Source organism: Gallinula chloropus (assembly GCF_964237585.1).
Source record: "Gallinula chloropus genome assembly, chromosome: 8".
NCBI classification, from domain to species: domain Eukaryota; kingdom Metazoa; phylum Chordata; class Aves; order Gruiformes; family Rallidae; genus Gallinula; species Gallinula chloropus.
In genome coordinates, this window is record NC_140093.1 from 13,495,736 (window position 1) to 13,513,048 (window position 17,313).

At 44.5% G+C, this 17,313-nt stretch overlaps 1 protein-coding gene across 1 annotated transcript; it reads right to left on the reverse strand.

The window, feature by feature from the left end:
• Positions 1-416: 416 nt before the first annotated feature.
• On the reverse strand, positions 417-14,471 carry CAPN10 (calpain 10). The gene is made up of 13 exons (XM_084267204.1): positions 14,428-14,471; positions 13,758-13,965; positions 12,321-12,452; positions 11,871-12,067; positions 10,364-10,581; positions 9,856-9,997; positions 8,554-8,720; positions 7,732-8,015; positions 7,089-7,291; positions 4,311-4,566; positions 2,811-3,010; positions 2,168-2,213; positions 417-1,415 (listed from the first exon to the last, which is right to left on the reverse strand). The coding sequence occupies exons 2-13, from the start codon at positions 13,899-13,901 to the stop codon at positions 1,164-1,166; spliced, it is 2,241 nt and encodes a 746-aa protein (XP_084123330.1). The 5' UTR covers positions 13,902-13,965; positions 14,428-14,471; the 3' UTR covers positions 417-1,163.
• Between the last annotated feature and the right edge of the window lie 2,842 nt (positions 14,472-17,313).

Sequence of the window (17,313 nt, forward strand, 5' to 3'; positions counted from 1 at the left end):
TCGAAATGGCACAAGTGTTGTGCTGCAGCAAGAATGAGTAAAAAGGTTTTCTTCAGCATTCTGCTGCTCCTCTGCGTTCACAGGCCATCTTTTCCTCTGTCCTTTCACAGAAGGTACCAAAGTACTCACACCCGGTTTAGACTCTTACTCCTTTCACACTTTCACTGCAGAATAAATTTCACACATACCTATGTTATTATGGAGTGGGACCTCTCAGTCCATTAGGCACCCTTGCATCTTTTTTCATTACTCCATCTGTATCCATTCCTTATTTTATCAGAACACTTGGAGCCAGGTGCTTTCATGAACCATTCCTTACTCTGTTTAGAAACAATATTTTATCATCCAAAAATTTCCCATTTGAAGAGGAACAAACAACCTTTCAAGAAATTAAGATAAGCAGCGAAGATGCAATGTTTGTTAAAGGCAGGCACAGGTGAGATTTATTGCTCACAGTGGTTTCATAACTCATCATTCCACAAGAGGTGGGCAAAGTTCTGACCACTTACAATTCAGCTGTAAGCTTACTAGATGCTTTCAATTTTTAAAGTTCAATAGAAGCATAAATTATGCTGGGATGTAATACTCTATTTTTGCTTTTAACTACATATTTCACGTACATAAAACTAATGGAAAACTTGATTCTTCTCTCAAATACTTCCAATTATCCCCTTCTGTTTGATGACAGCCCCAGGGCTCTTACACACTGTAAAGTTTGCTACTGCAAAACAAACATGAACTTGACATCATTGACAGTTTTCACCTTTTTAATAAAAGACATTTAAAAACTTTTAGCATTACTTCATTTTTATTGAGGAAAATATAACATCTAAAAAGTCCTCCTTGAATAAGAAACACTTTCAAAGAGAAATTAAGAAAAAAATCTCTTAAACTTCATATTTCTTACAGCAAGGGCAGATTTTGCCTAAAACCTTCTTAGAGATTTACAAAAGCAGTCTGACATGATCGATGAGGAACAAGAGTTTTCAGGTCTTATCTTTCTTCCTTTGTGGTGTTCATTAAAGAAAAACTCACCAAAAAAACCAAATCCTTCTTTTCAACCCACCATTTGCACAGTTCAACAACAGGCTGGGATAAAGTGCTCAGCAGTGCGACTGGCAGTGCAGGAGACAAGTCTGGGCTTTCTCTACTCCACTGTGGTTTTATGGTTCTTGAGGTATGTCCAACCTGAAAAAACCCTCTGGTTTCTTTCCTCTGTGTTCTCCCATTCGGTCTCCTGAAGTTACACTGTAAGCTTGATTTGGTTTTCCCCCAAAAGTATTATTTAATTTTGCACACATTTTCATTCTCCAGTTTTCTTCTAAAACTGTAGCCTGGGTTAAATCATGCACATATTCTTCACCTGTATTTCTGAAGAACTGAGGTACATTATGATTTGCTGTACAGTGCTGGCTCTAAAAAACGGGATGAATAAATATTCAGGGTGTAGGTGATTGAGGAGGTATTTTTACACACAAGTCACTGAAGGTCTGATAGTTGGTACCAGTGAAAACAGCTGGGTGAAGAGTCTCTTCTCACTATTCCATTTAAAACTGAAAGTAGCAGGTAGTGAGGCATTCCTTGGCTTTCCAACGTTTCTCCAAGTGACACCATGAGAATTCCAGATTACCTTTTCATCACAGTTGTAAATGAAATCTGTAAGATTCAGAAGAATAAACAAGGATACCATATAAAACTAAAGCTAACAGATCTATGGTGACACCAAGAATGAATGCAGCAATAAATACAAATGTATAGGGCGTTTATACTCCTGAAAGCAAATGTAAGAGTCAAGTACAACATCACTAACAGTCCCAATTGCTCACAGGTGTTACTGCAGGTACTGGGGAGGACTGACGGAGTAAATAATGACTCTCTATAATAGAGTCATTCAGAAACTTCCAGATATCTGAGTGGTGTGAAGAAGTTTGTTAGCTGCTAACAAATCACAGAATATACTGAGTTGGAAGGGACCCATAAGGATCATTTCCTGGCTGAGAAAAACGCAAAAATTAACTGCTTTACTGATTATCAGTTTGCAGCAAGTAAATGAGAACATTCAAAGTCCAGTCCATAGCACCCAACTCCCCATGTAAGTTAACACAACAGCCTCAATGATGCCTCTGAGACACCTTTAGAACAACTGAAGTTAAAGTGTGTCACTCACTTCTTGCAGCACTTGTCCAAGCGTCTCCCGGCTGTGAATGCGCCTCCTGTTGAAAACCCAAAGCATGTTTATTTCTGCACAAAGCACTGGGGAATCCCATGATCATTAATTATTTATCCCACTTCAGAAAGAGAAGACTGTTACGCTCAGCTTTATTCCACACCCTTTCCTTTGTGGAATCTTGATGCAATTTCACAGACTTTTAATGCAATCTTATGGAATCTACAAACTCTTGACTCAGACCTGTTGTTATTCTCCTTCAGGGGGAGCTACCTGCAATAAGGCTTGCAGCACATTCCAGCTTCTCAATAAATGACCCTATTTAAAAGCCTTGTAAAATTTCACTGTAAATCCCAGTATCTGAGTACAGTGAATACATAGTTGCTTTAGTGCCATCTTCTCCAGCACCAGATATCTGTTACTCAACAACTGATGCAGGAAGATTTAATAAACACTTTGATTTTCAGTCATCCTTCCCATGTAGTCAAAGCCACACACAGTGCTTGCAAACACAGCAGCAACAAAGACACAACAAAATTCTACCCAAAGTGAGAACGCATTACTAGAGTTACTGCTTCCCAACACCCCGTGATTCATGCACAGACAATACCAGAAATGCAAATAAGAGGCAGTGGATTTTTACCTTTCTATTTTGGTTGCTATGACCACTGTAAAATCACCCTCTGTATTGGGCAAGTAGGTAGAGGGTATAATGACGTAGCTTCCCGCAGGAAGCCTGCAGAGTTGGCTTACTTCCTGTGAGTAGCAGTGAGGTACACAGCTAACCAGTGGCTCTAAGTGTAGAAAAGAGGAAGTATGTGGTTTCCAGCTGCTGTTAGGCACCTGCAAAAAAGGATGAAGACATGCCTATCTTTTGGTATGTTTCAGGTCTCACTGTTAAATTCCTGGTATACCACAAGATGGTGTGTCCTGCGCCTATCCAGCTCCAAACGCTCACTCTTCTGTACAGAGCCGTAGGAGAGTGATGGGAAGGCTTCCAGAAACCCCAGACACTGGTATGAAGTACTGACAAATCATTCCTCCCTTGCTTGTAGACAGTTTATAAACCCCACTACCCAGACAGCTCAAAAGGTTTTTCTATTGTCCAGCTATACTTCGCTGCAGCCTAATGCGCTTGTTTTTCACCTCATGGATACTGTGAGGAGACTGTGTCCTTCCTTGTTCTAGTGGCCTTACCTGTACTAAAAATTCATATCAGACCTCTCCTCAGCCTTCTGTAGGCATGAAAAATAGGATTCTTTCAATCTTACTTCACATATTGTATATTTGAAGTTGTAGGATCACCCCTGATACTCAACTTCAAGCTGGCCAATTAAGCAACATCGTTTTTGGAGCATGTTTTCAAAAAATAAAGCTATTTTCCCCTGAAAAACAGCAAAAGCAGAAGCTTCCCATGTTACATTTCTGCTGTTAATCACTGGCACATACATGTAGAACATATATTTGTCCACACTAAATTATATCTTCTTTTGTTTCAGATTTGTTCAACTTATCAGTCGTTCTGAATCCTAACCTTGTTTAGAGATCCAACATCACTTGCCAATGAACAAGTAAATAGTTATTAGAGATGAAGAAATTAAGTTTTCATGATGAATTACCAAAAGGTCAGGTCCCCAGTCACTAACACCTTGAGAATTCCTCAAAATAGTTCATAATTTCTAAACTAATTTAGAAGCTTGGAAGGATTCTGTGGAACCAATTATCCGGTCACTGTGCCACCCAGTGTGTAGTTATCCCATATCTTTCAAGGACATTGCTACTGAGCACCACATGCTGCTCGCTGCTCCCAGGGGAGAAACAGACAGAGCCCCCATGGGTTGGAATAAGGACAGTTTACCTTCAAAAGCACCATGAAAGGGGAACAGTAACAGCCCATGGCAAATTTCACTTACACCCAGTGATAACAGAGTACTGACCCAATGCCCCGGCCATGCTCAGACTGCCCCAGAGGCACCTAGGAGCCCCCCTCCCCAACCAGCCCCTTTTATGGGGGAGCCATGTCAGGTGGTGAGGAAAACAGCCCAGGCTAACTCAGCTCACCTGCACTGGCTGCTTGGGGAGGTTAACTCTGGCCTGGCCAGAACCAGGACAGCAGATGGAATCAAAACACCAGGAGTCTTACCTGGAAAATATGGAAACCTATTGGGCGACACTTGCTATCTTGGCAGTGCTGACGGAGCGTAACTTTCACACTGCTTTTTCCTGGTCCTGTAGGAATGGAGAGGGGAAAGCAGGGATTGATATGGAAGGAGGGGAAGTTCCTGCTACCTCCAGCACTTTGCCCATTTTTCCAGCATCCATGCAGCTGCACTGTCTCCCATTCACCTGCTGGGAGTTCTTCAGAGAGGGCAGCGTCTGTGGGTGGTGGCTTTAGCTCACTATCAGAAGGAAGAGAGAAAAGAAACTAGCATGTATAAAACCTGTATGGTTTCACAAAACCTGGAACATGAGCACACAACAATGAATTAGCATCACATAAACCTATATGAATACAATTCCTCCAAACTTTGAGCACAGAGGAAGAGCAAGCTGTACAACTCTTAAGCTCTTGGATAACTCTCAGGACTCCACAAGAGCTCCACAGCAGATACAAACAGTGCCCTAAAATCAGAAATGGTTTTTGTACATTCACACAGTAATGCAGCTTACATATTTTTTCCTCAAATCCCTCGTGCTATTTGTCCTATTGGGAAGCAATACCACTTGCAGTGTCTTGTGAAGTAAACATGAGCACCTCAGTAAGTGCAAAGCATACAGAATTACAGGGGTTGGAAGGGATCTCCAGAGATTGAGTCCAACTCCCCTGCCAAAGCAGGTTCCCTAGGACAGGTCACACAGATCAGCATCCAGACAGGTCTTGAATATCTCCAGAGAAGGAGACTCCACACCCCCCTGGGCAGCCTGTCCCAGGGCTCTGTCACCCTCTCTGTGAGAAAGTTCTGCTACATATTGGTGCAGAACTTCCTGTGCTCCAACTTGAGGCCATTGCCCCTTGTCCTGTCTCCACAGACCACTGAGAAGGGGCTGGCCATTTCCCTCTCTCTCCCACACTTCAGATACTTATAAACCTTAATCACATCCCTTCTCACTCTTCTCTTCTCAAAGCTGAACAACCCCAGTTCACTCAGCCTTTATATATATATATATATATATATATATTCACTATGTCTTTAATCACAGGAAACTACCACTTCACCAGCTGACTTGATTGCTGTAACATTAACCCGACCTCCATCCTAGCCCAGCATTGCTTTTCACAGCCCCATCAACAATTTGGTATCATTCTCAGCTGCACAAAACTTGAAAACATATTTCAGCACAACTTGAAACACATCATCTGTTCTTAATTTCAATACTCCAGTTAGGAACACGTAACAGCTGTTATGATATTCCACAACTGTCTGGTTTAGACACAAATCCAGGTCGGCACCTCCATTTCAGCCTGAGGAAGTGTTATACTTAATAGCAATGCTGGAAAGTCTATCCCATCGCTGGGAGTGGAACATTTACTGCAGGTTACATACATGTAAAACCCAAAGATGTTCCTGGTAAGAAGTACACACCTTGCAAAATTCACCTCACAGTTTTGCAGACCTTTATTCGGTCTAAAACTCCACCCTACCTTCCAACTATGCCACCTAGCTTCCAGCTTCTACAGAGTAGATGATCAACGCATGTTCTGGCTTTGTAGTGTGATTTGCCAGCTTCTCTCCAAGGAGAAACAAATTGATAGTGCACTACATAGTAGTGAACATAGTACAGAACATTAAAAAACCCTCCAAAACTGAACAGCTTTTAAACATGTTGTCAACTGTACATTTTCCCTCTACATGAAGCTGGCCTGGCACAAGCTGCTGACAAAAAGATATTTTCAGGTTTATTGGAAGGTACAACTTTGCTTATTCCATACAAATACACACCACTGTGTCTTCTTCAAGTATTTGTTTCAAGGCTATGATCACCAACACAGAACTGCTCACAAATAATTGGCTTTGAAGCTAGGCAGTCTGCTACAGCTAAAAAAACAATTAAGTCATCAGAAGGTACTGGACTGACATTGCTGGTGTTTTCTGTTGGATAGCCAAGCATTGGGAAACAAAAAGACTGTTCCAAGTCTATTACATAAGTCTCTTTTGTGTCACTATTTATGAGGAAAGATCAGCTAGAGCACAATACCCAGTGATCCTTCCAAGAACTTCACCATAGTGCACGTAAACTCCTTGAGGCCTTCACAATTGAGTTCAGCTGGATCATCAGTGCTGTTGAATGCTTCAGTTCAAAACACATTTCTTTGTTCAGCCAAAGATGACAGTGCAAATGTCAGTGCTATTTTCTACACCTGCCTTGAAAAGATGAGCTGTATGTCATCTGAGTCCACTGCTGATACTCCACTGGCATTTGAAGCTGCACTGCTCACCAGTAACACTGCTGTATGGCAGATAATCTGTCAGCATGTGACTTCCAGCACACACAGTGATACACTGCCCTCCTTTTCTGCCACTGACTGCAATATTAAAAGCTGCTTTCAACCCCTGTGGTACACCTGTGTTTTTCCATACATTAAGAAAGAACTTCCCCGTGTTGAGTAACGTGTTCTGCAGAAGCCTATCCCGTTCCTTTACAAAATACACACTGTCTCAAAACACTAGGCTGCAGTCCAGTCAAGATGCCACTCATTTGACTACTTCTGACTGAGATTTCAGCAAAAGGCAGTAGCAGCTTCATGCCAAAACCAAGGAGACTGAAATCATCTGAGCAGAGTTCTAAGCGAAAAGAATCCTGTTACTCAGTGCTCTGCACAACCCTTCAAGAACATTTTCAACATTCACACTCAGTGCTATGCTTCACCTATTTGTTTGTGCCAACGATTGTAAGAAATTTTGGGCTGTTTTAAACCTACCTGAGAGAGATCCTTCCCGTAGAAAACACACGAAGCAAGAAATTCCCTACTGCATCTTTCAGAAAAGTGCTGGGAACAACAAGATAAAACCCAGGCGAAAGGTCACAGCACACATGCACTTCTCTATCATAGGAATGGCAGACGGTACCTACAACTGGAGGAGCAGAGAGGGTCTTTGGAAGGTTAAATCGTTTCTTCTCCACCTAGAATAGATGCATAATGATGCGTGGTGTTTTAGGAACAATGAGGAGTTTTTAAATAAAGCTTACAATGATTAAATGTTGTTTAACACAAGTTTTAAACATGCATACATTGCTAAAAGGAAACAAGGAGGAGAGTATCAGCAGATAAGCTGAACATCAAAGAGGTGTAGTAAGAGTTAATACTCAGAAGTAAAATGTCATAGACTAGTGTACAACAATCCCAAAAGTTCTGCTACTTGGCATTCAATGATAAGAAGAAAGTACTAGAGGCAGCAACCACATCGTGAGATAAACAGGATTGTTCCAAAATCAGAGCTATAAAATGCATGAACAGTTGAATTCTATCACTGCCACAGGGAATGGATGATTTTACTCAGATCTTTCAGTAATGCTTTAACAAACTTCTACTTCCAAAAAGGAAAGCATCGCTCCTGGATTACCTTCCAGACATGCAGTCCCACAGCCTGGTAATTCTTCCCCTGCGTGCCTTCAGTCAAAGACAGATTCTCCTCTGCTAAGTGAGTGAGACTCTGAATTCTTCCAGCCCAGTCAGCACTGTATTTCCTGTGTTTCTGCAGCAGAGCGATGCACACCTCGCTCTTCTCAGAGACTCTCAGCCAGAACTTCGGGTTGGTAGGGAAGCTGCTGTTGTTCCGGCAGCCGCCTGCGGACAGGCCTCTCACCCAGCACCCGAAAAGATTCTGCGAGTGACACAGCACTTTCTCTAGCAAAAGAAGAACAACAAAGTGTGGATGTCAAACATCAGAGGCAACTTAATTCATACAGCAGATATACGGCAGAGATTCCCCAGCCCAAGAAAACAGGCTGCTGTAGCCCTGACGCTGTCACCAAGCAGATATTCGTGACCCAGATTTTGAGAGGCGTGAAAATGAATGTTACACCTGGCAGTGGCAGACCAGAATGAAGACAATGCTGTTCCTCAGAACCTGAAGTTTCTTCCCTGCTTAAAAAAAATTAACTATCACAAGGCTGTCTAGAGCAACAGCCTTGTAATAGAGAACACTAATCTCTCAATCTAGTAAGTCACTAGATCTCAGAGAAATATCAAAGACTCCTCTAAGATCTTCCATTTTCTCTTGTCTGGCTATTCTTCCCAGCAGAGAGAGAAAAGGCCTATAGCTCTGAAGAAGAGGGAAAGACTGAGAAAGGGGATTTATGGTCTAGTTGCATCTGTTTGCAATTCAAAACCGTCTTTCCCACTGTCATAACATTATTTGTATGATAAATACCTCACACCACACCTGTATAGAGGCTCTGAAGGTGTCCTTCCTCATTGATTGGAAAGCCCATTGTAATTTCATCAAATTCCCTAAAAAATTCTTCTTCATCAACCCAGAATTCTCCCTCTTGGGTCTGAGCAAGCAGTTCTGAGGCAACCGCTGGATCCAGCTGGCTCCATCCTTGACCACTGCACATCAGAGAAAAGTCAGCAATTAGTTTTTTGCCCAGTAAGGATCCATAACAACATTCTATCAGATACTCTGTGGAGCAGAAGAGTAAGAAGTCTCTTCATTTTATTCTCAAATATTTGAATGAATGCTTCTGTATACACACTGCTAGCCAACGAGAGGGGTAAGAGAAGGTATGGATCACAACATATCAAAGCAAGCTCAGAAACCTAACACTGGATAGGACACAGCAGCATACCTTTAGGTGAAGTGGCCACTGTGCTTACAACCAACAGTACAGTCCACAGCACAAATACTTTAACAGTTGTTAACAATGGCCACAAGAAGTAAATCAAGTTGCACGGTGACTGTTCTGGAAGAATTTAAATGCTGTATAGTGACCAAAAAACACCCCTATTTCTCTAAAATGTTTATTAACATGATCATACTGTTACCATAATTTAATGCTGAAGGCCTGCTCCTTGGGTCAAGAATTGCATGTTCTTTTGTGCAGTCTAAATATGCTAACTCTTTTCAAAATAAGCAAGCAGGGTCTGCCCTTTCATTCTTGTTACTGTGCTGTATAAACTGCTCAACTATTTGTGCATTTCTTTAGAAAGAGATCTCCATCTACTCTTCTTTCTATATACTCAATTCCAGCTTCTGCTACTCATGTTAATCTACAGAAATAAGAGCACACAAGCATCCTGCCTTCTGCTATATTGTTTTACATGTACTCCTTCATTTGTCTTCTGCGACAGAGACAAGATCAAATGAGATGAGCCAAGTAAAGCCAAGTGACTCCTCAGAAGTTACAAACATCTCATGAGCAGTGATGTAGATCAGTTGTAGAACAACAAAACCACAAAAATCAAATTGAAAAGAAACCAACATCTTCAGTTTCTATCATGAAGATACGATGCTTTGAGAAACAAACAAATTCTTAAACATTTCAATAACTAAAAGATGAAAGTGAGTAGCCTTAGAACCCACGAGCTGTGTGAACTACTGAACTCCCTAAAGGATCACACACAAACTGGAGTCTCCCTCCCCTGCTATAGGTTATTAGCAATATTTGCCTTTGCAATACATTGATGTACTTTGTGCTTCAGAACTCTCCTAAATCATTTTCCAAATACAATTAAACCTACATACCCCTCACACCAAGGGCCTTTCCAGCACCGCCTCCCCCAAGGATTTCGTATTCGTAGTAGGAAAACTTCTTTGCCTGACACTTCAGGCAGACTCAACGTGTCTATCACAATGAAGGCATGAAATTCTCCCAGTTCACTTGCACCTGAATAGAAAAAAAAAAAAGTATTTGAAAGTAAACAAAAGAACCTGCTGCATATTTTACACAGAACAGCATTAAACTAGTCTGGGAAAGAAGCTGTGCTGGTTTTGACTGAGACAATTCTCTTCATAGTAGCCAAAACAGGGCCAAGTTTTGGATTTGTGCTGAAAATAGCATTAAATAATATGGAGATTTTTTAATTACTGCTGAGCAGTAGTGCTCACACAGAGCCAAGGTTTTTTCTGCTCCTCACTCAAACCCCAGTGATTAGGCTGGGGGTGCACAAGGAGTTGGAGGGGATTTGCTGTCTGCTTTATGCACTATTAAATCAAGACTCACCCTTTAAAAAGTCTAGAACTTTACTATTACCTTGTCTGGAATTGAGGACTGAGCAGCTTATTACACACTGTTCCTTCAAATTCATTAGTCGCCTAAACACTCCCTTCTCCAAAACCATGCCAGTCTTCTCTTTCTCTGTGTTTCTTCCAGGGCCTTTCAGTGTCCATCTTACAGCAATTCCTCCAGTCAGATCAACCAAAGCATCCGCCACCTGCCCTGCCCACAACTGTTCATAAGATCCATGCACCCTGTAAAAAAAACAGCAAACACTCAAATATAAGTTTCTATAAGCAGCAGAACTAAAGCAACGTGGTTCTTACTTTCAGCCCCACTCTCTATCACAGTTATGACTGTACCCTACTTCATATCCCCAGGCAAGTGAGAGAACATACTATTGCATTTATGCAGAACACAACACCTAACGAACACATCAGCCACCAAACATCCCATTGTTTGGTGGGAAGTTTACTACAATTCATTCCATCCCATACAGAAACCACTCTAGTCTGGTACTAGTTGTTTGTCCCCTATTATCCGTGCCCTGGATCATCTGTCACCACACATGTGACATACTACCTGCATTCTGTATAAATAAATGACATTTCTTCCTCCTCTTCACTCATTCTTTGTTCACTCTGCACTAACGACTAGAGCAGCACCTCCTTGAGCAATTTCAGTAAATCAAGAGACTACTCTAACCCAATGAAGAGGATGGAAAAAGAAATCAAGGTGGAAACATGATGTTAAGACCAGATACAACAATAGGGCTCCACAGAAAACAAAGAACATTGCCTTTCAAACCTACAATGAACCTTTAACATGATGCTGCCGTGTCACAATTTCTGCTCAATTTATCTACAGTTGAATAAATTGCATCATTTTTAAAGTCTCTTTCTGCCCTCTGCTGGCAACCACACGATCTTTAGTCCCACTACTCCTGGACATCTGATGTCTATCACCAGTGCACATTGTCTCCAAATCGTTTTGTCCATCTGGACAGCATTTTGATGGATGGGTCATAAAACATAAAAGTAGCTGCATTTTCAAACACATTAACAATATGGTTGTTTTGAGGAAAAATAAAACATTATCAAATCATGCAAAAGAGCAGTGAAAACTCATACAACCAGAGTCTCAACTAGTATAAACTTATGTAATGTTGTGTTCCATGAAAATATTTGCCTTCTGAACTGAGCCCTCAGATACCCTAGTAAAATACTTCCCTTCAATAAGTTAGATGACCAAAGTATAGTGACTTAATGAACATCTGAGTCCTGGCAATTTATTGCAGCTCTTTTCATCAAAATTTCTCTCCCTAACACTATCTTACTTCATATGCAAACAGAAACACGGGTTACAGATCTGCAGTTTAAAGACAGAGTCCTGCACAACCCAGCATGGGAAAGCTGGCAGGTGTTGTGCTTTAACATTGAACAAAGCACAGACCTATGCCCAAAACAGGCAGAGAAAATCAGGAAGCAGAAAGTAGACAAGTATTGTACCCCCCTTTTCTTCCCCGACAAGAGTTTTCACGTACTTTGCATAAGCTTTTTCCAGTAGTGGGAGCCAAAACAAATCCTCTGTCTGACACTGGGAGAAGCAGAGTTTCCCACCAAGGCAGGGCAAGCGATCGTCGATGGTCACTTCCACCCAGTGCCCAAACTGCCACACTCGGCAAGTGAAGCAGCCTTGATACGACTCATCAGTCCAGCTGGGCTGACCTGGGGGGATCACCTAGGCAGCAAAAGCCAAGAGCAAGACAGCTAAGTTTATTAATAAAAACAAAACCAAACCTTCTTTAAAATATGCTGGATGTTAAATGTTCATAATAATCACAGGAGAAGAAAAGAAAATCCCAACAAAACCAGTAGGACAAAGCATAACAAAACTGATACTCATTTTTGAGGCCTGGGATACAGAAAGAACACACAAGTGTAAATTAGGTGACAAAACCTTCTGAGACACGAAACAAGAAACTTCTCTGTACCTTATTAAGTAGGTATTTACTCTTCTGCAAAGCCACACAGGCACAGAGGAACCAGCAATCTCCCAAAATTCCTTGTTTCACTTGCACATCCTGCAGATCGTTTGAAAATAACCGAGGAGTAGAACAAATGTCCTAAAATGAAAAGGAGGGGAGTTAAAGCCTGTGTTTCAGGGTATAGAAGGGGTCCAGAGACTCACACAAAATAAGGGAGTTTTTACCTCTAAAACATTTCCTCTGCAGACACAGCCTAGGCAAGCAATAACAAGTTTTTGCCTCGTGGCTATTTCACAGGTAATTTATGTGAGGTAAGTCCAGTTCCCACATGGATTTAGTGCATAAGTGTCACCACCAGGTGCAATTTGAGCAGAGGTACCAGCAAGTGAAAGACAATGTATGTCATCAGCTGTGCAAACACAGGATCAGCTGTGACAGACAGACCTGATGCCACTCACACTGCCTTGCACAGCCCAAGTTACAAGAACCTCCAAATTTGCGTAAGAGGAGAATCCTCCCTACGGCAGATCACAGGGATTACTGGGAGTGAAAGGGATTGCGAATGCAAACTCCTGAACAACTGCACCTGCTCTGGAGGCAAGTATTAAAAACTGCTCTTTTCTCACCTATAAATGCTGCAAGAGACAGAAATTAACTGATCAGCCCTCAGTAGTAATCAAGGCATAAGGTACAAAGGCAGGAAGTTGCACACTGGGCTCTGAAGTCATTTGTTTGCCAATGCTGATAACCCATAGCTCTATCCCTGTTCCACACCTATCCCCAGATGTACAGGAGAATAACAATACCAGCAAAGACATTGTACTTTTTTCTCTGGCACATTTTTACAGCCTTTTTTTCCTCCCCCCACAAAAGAAGTACCATAACACTTCACTTTAAATGAAGAAATCACTTTAAATGCAGAAATACTTCCTAAACTTTTTAGTGCTCCTACGGTTTGACCTGGAACCCAGCTGTAAGTTTAAAAGCAAGACGACAAGTTACACCCTTAAAAAAGTTTTCTTTTGTTTTACCAAAGCACAATTTTCCCCAACAATCACCAAAAAAAATGCAATAGCCTTCTGAAAAAACTCTAAAATCCGGTTGTTTGTTCACAAGAGCTATATAGTGTGTTAAAAAAATAAGATAAAGCTATTTTTAACTTGGTATGCATATTATTTACATAGTAAATATATATTTATTATACAATATGTTAATTTCTACCACTGCAGAAATTCAGAAGCTTTACATGAGGATTTAAACCAACCCTACAAGAAAGCACAGAGTCTGAAAACCTGTAACGTTTATAGTGTTAACTCTGACCTACATCTTCATCACTGCTCTACTCCTAAACGACAAGAACACCCAGCAGCAGCCGGGCGTTCAGTGCTGACCACCACTCACCAGCTCAAAGCCCAGGCCTGCTGAAGCCACAGGCTCACTCACCTGGGGTCTCAACCACGATATCTCGCCTCTGAACTGGGCAAGGGGGGTACAATAGTCAAAAAATATAGAGGCGTCAGCGGCCGGGAACGCGGGGTCGGCGTACAGGTCTCTTTTCGCAATTAACGGCTTTGTCTCTCCCAGCATTTTCACCGCAGCCCCACGGGTCCCTGCCGGTTATTTGCCCGGCTTTACGTTGCCAAGGGCAGACCTAAAACGCAAAGAAGCGTTAACTGGGGGTTGTAACCGCGCAGCAGCCGAGCAAGGCAGGCTGCCCCAGGCACAGGGAGCCTCTCTGGCTCTCAGCACCGAGCAAGGCAGGCTGCCCCGGGCACAGGGAGCCTCTCTGGCTCTCAGCACCGAGCACCTCGGCCATCGCCCAGCACCCAGCACCGCCCCAGCGGCTCCCCGCTCTGCTGGGAAAGAGAAGGAGGGGGTCTCAGAGGAGACCTGCGCCCCGGGAGTCCGCTCAGACCCTTCCCCGCCGCTTGTCCCCAGGCCCCCTCCTCCACCGCCCCGCTCCTCACGCCCAGCCCCAACACAGCCCCGCCCCACACACCTCCGCCTCTTACCCCCGCGCAGGCACCCTTCGCCGCGGCGGGCCTCAACCAAGCCACCTCCGCATACACGTTCTCCCTCACTACTACCACCATCACCCCGGCCCCCTCCTCACCGTGGGGCGCGCCCGGCCGCCATGCCCGGGGCGGCCGTTGCCGCGGCGACGCTGGGCACTCTCACCGCTCCCTCGGTCAGCCCACCGGTAACGGATTGGGCCGCCGACCAATGAAGAAGCGGAGGGCGGGCACGCGCCGCACGCACCACCAATCCGCCGCCGCCGCAGCCTGAGACAAGAGGGCAGGGGCGGGCCCCAGCGTGCCCCGCGGGTGACGGCGGAAACATGAGGCCGCGCACCGCGGGGCCCGGCAGCCCCGGGGCGGGGAACCCGGCAGCCCCGGGCGGCGCGCCCGGCGGGAAGTAGAAATCCCGCTCCTCAGAAGCAGCGGAGGAACAGAGCGTCTCTGAGGGGGAGACGTGAAGTGGCTGCTCAGGGAGGTCCCGCCGGGCGGCCGCTGGCCCTTACGAAGCGGTTTCCCGAGGTAGCAGCAAGGTCGCAGCCTCAGCCCGGTCACAGGTGGCGTCCCCCAGGGCTCCGTCTTGGGTCCGGTTCTGTTCAACATCGTTATCAGTGACCTGAATGAAGGGATGAACGTTCTCTCAGTAAGCTTGTGGGCAGCGCTAAGCTGGAGGAAGCGGCGGTCTGCCCCAGCCTCCTCAGAGAGACCAGAACAGACTCCCAGTCTGATGGGCTGAGACCAACGGGATGAGGTTCAACAACACCAAGCGCAGAGTCCTGCACCTGGGACATAACAACCCCCTGCAGCGCTACAGGCCTGGGGGAGACCGGCAAGGCAGCTGTCAGGCAGAGGAGGACCTGGGGGTGTTGGGTGACTGCCACCTGAGCACGAGCCAGCAGTGTGCCCGGGCGGCCAAGGCAGCCAACGGCATCCTGGCTTGTGTCAGAAATGGTGTGGCCAGTAGGTCTGGAGAGGTGGTTGTGCCCCTGTAGATTGGTGAGGCTGCACCTCAAGCACTATGTACGGTTCTGGACCCCTCACTGCAAGAAGGACATTAAGGTCCTTGAGCAAGACCAGAGAAGGACAACCAGGCTGGTGGGCAAATCCTGTGAGGAGCGGCTGAGGGAGCTGGGGGTGTTCAGTCTGGAGGAGGCTGAGGGACCTTATCACTGCCCAAAATTACTTGATGGGAGGGTGTAGAGAGGTGGGCAATGGTCTGTTCAGCCAGGTGCCAGGTGATAGGACAAGGGGGAATGGCACAAAGCTGCAGCAGGGCAGGTTTGGATTAGACGCTAGGAAAATGTTCTTCACTGAAAGAGTTGTCAGGGCCTGGAACAGGCTGCCCAGGGAGGGGATTGAGTCACCATCCCTAAATGTGTTTAGAAGACTGGTAGATGAAGTACTTAGAGATACGGTTTAGCATAGGATAGGAAGGGTTGGTCTCAATGATCTTAAAGGTCTTTTCCAACCTAGTCATTCTGTGATTCAGACAGCTTGCCACTAAGTAATGTCCAAGGGCTGAACTGACAAGGGCAGCAATCACTGCCTAGTGAAATATAAAAAATACATTAAAAATAGTGACTTGCTCTAAACAGAAAGGTACAAGGCCCCTTTGCAGGGCCACTGCTAGCTCCAAGGTTTTGAGGCAAGGTGAAGGCATACTGAACCAGGCCACTTTCCTTTTTGTATTCAGGCCTTTTATGTTAAGTGTTTCCTCAAGAAGTTCAGGTGTGGCCAAGTCAGCAGGCTGCTGAGCCAGCCTGAGAGGAGACATTTACCAATAAAGCTGGTTTTCACGCTCACAATGATGAGTTTGAATCTAAGGGTTATGTCCCCCGGTGCTTGGGGAGAGAGGTTGTCAAGAGGTGACCACAGGAAACACTTGTCTGATCTGCATCTATCAGAAATGAATGCAGAAATCCTTCTCAAAACCTCTGCCTTCACAGAATGGAAACACAGGTAACTGCAGTAGCTGTCTGAGTGCTGGCTGATCCAGAAAAACATCCTCTGGCCCTTGCTTATGCCTGTTGTGCAGACACACGACTTCTCCCCCTCATACAGCTAATTTAATCAACAGACAAGACGTTCCATGTTCGAGTTTTGACCCTTTCAGAAGCGAAAGAAACACTGCCATCAGCAAGAATAAGGACCCCTCTTGTCTACAGCTCATGCAAGAGAGCTGCAGCTGCACGGACTGCAAGGGAGCTGAGACAGGAGAGGTCTGTTGGGGGAGGGAAAGGGGAAAAAAGGCCTCTGTCTGGGGAACAGCGAGGCTCTCAGCTCTGGGATTTCACCCACGCTGCTTTCTTTAGGAAGCGGCGATCACAGCTCACAACTGCATAAATAAAGGACAGAGTCCAGAAAGCAGTTACGAGTGTTGAGCTCTAGCTGTACATACAGATCTGACATAGACCAGTGAACTAGTTAACTATGGCACTTGCCTTTTTGTCAATCTGCTGCTCAGTGCACTTCACACAGGTGCCTCATGTTTCCTCCTAAAAGAGGAAAGCAGACACCGAGAGGCTGAGTCCAGTTGCTATGGCAATTTAAACAGTGAAGAGGGATTTGCATCCAGTTAAATAGCCAGCTCATTTCCATGTGAATGAGGACTATCCTTTGACAGTAGCATTTGATATTTTCAGGATCATTTTCCAGGCTTTGGGTTTCATCAGCCCCACGTTTGCTTTCATCTCCAGCTCCAGATGGTTCAAGGACAGGGCAGCGGGGACAAGTGATTGAGCAATGGTGGCTGGGCCCAATGCATGTGTTTGTTTCTGCAAACTCTGACACAGAGAAGTTGTTCAGATTGCACAGGGGAGCTCTTCCAGTTCTTTGGATCCCAACACCAGACTTGGGAAGGCACCAGCGTCATCCCTGCAATATCATCTGGCTGACAGCGGTGTCAGAGGAACTGCATGGATGTCATTTTGCCTAAGAGAGATTTTTAGAAGGGGTATTTGGGGTTTATGATAAGAATATGGTAT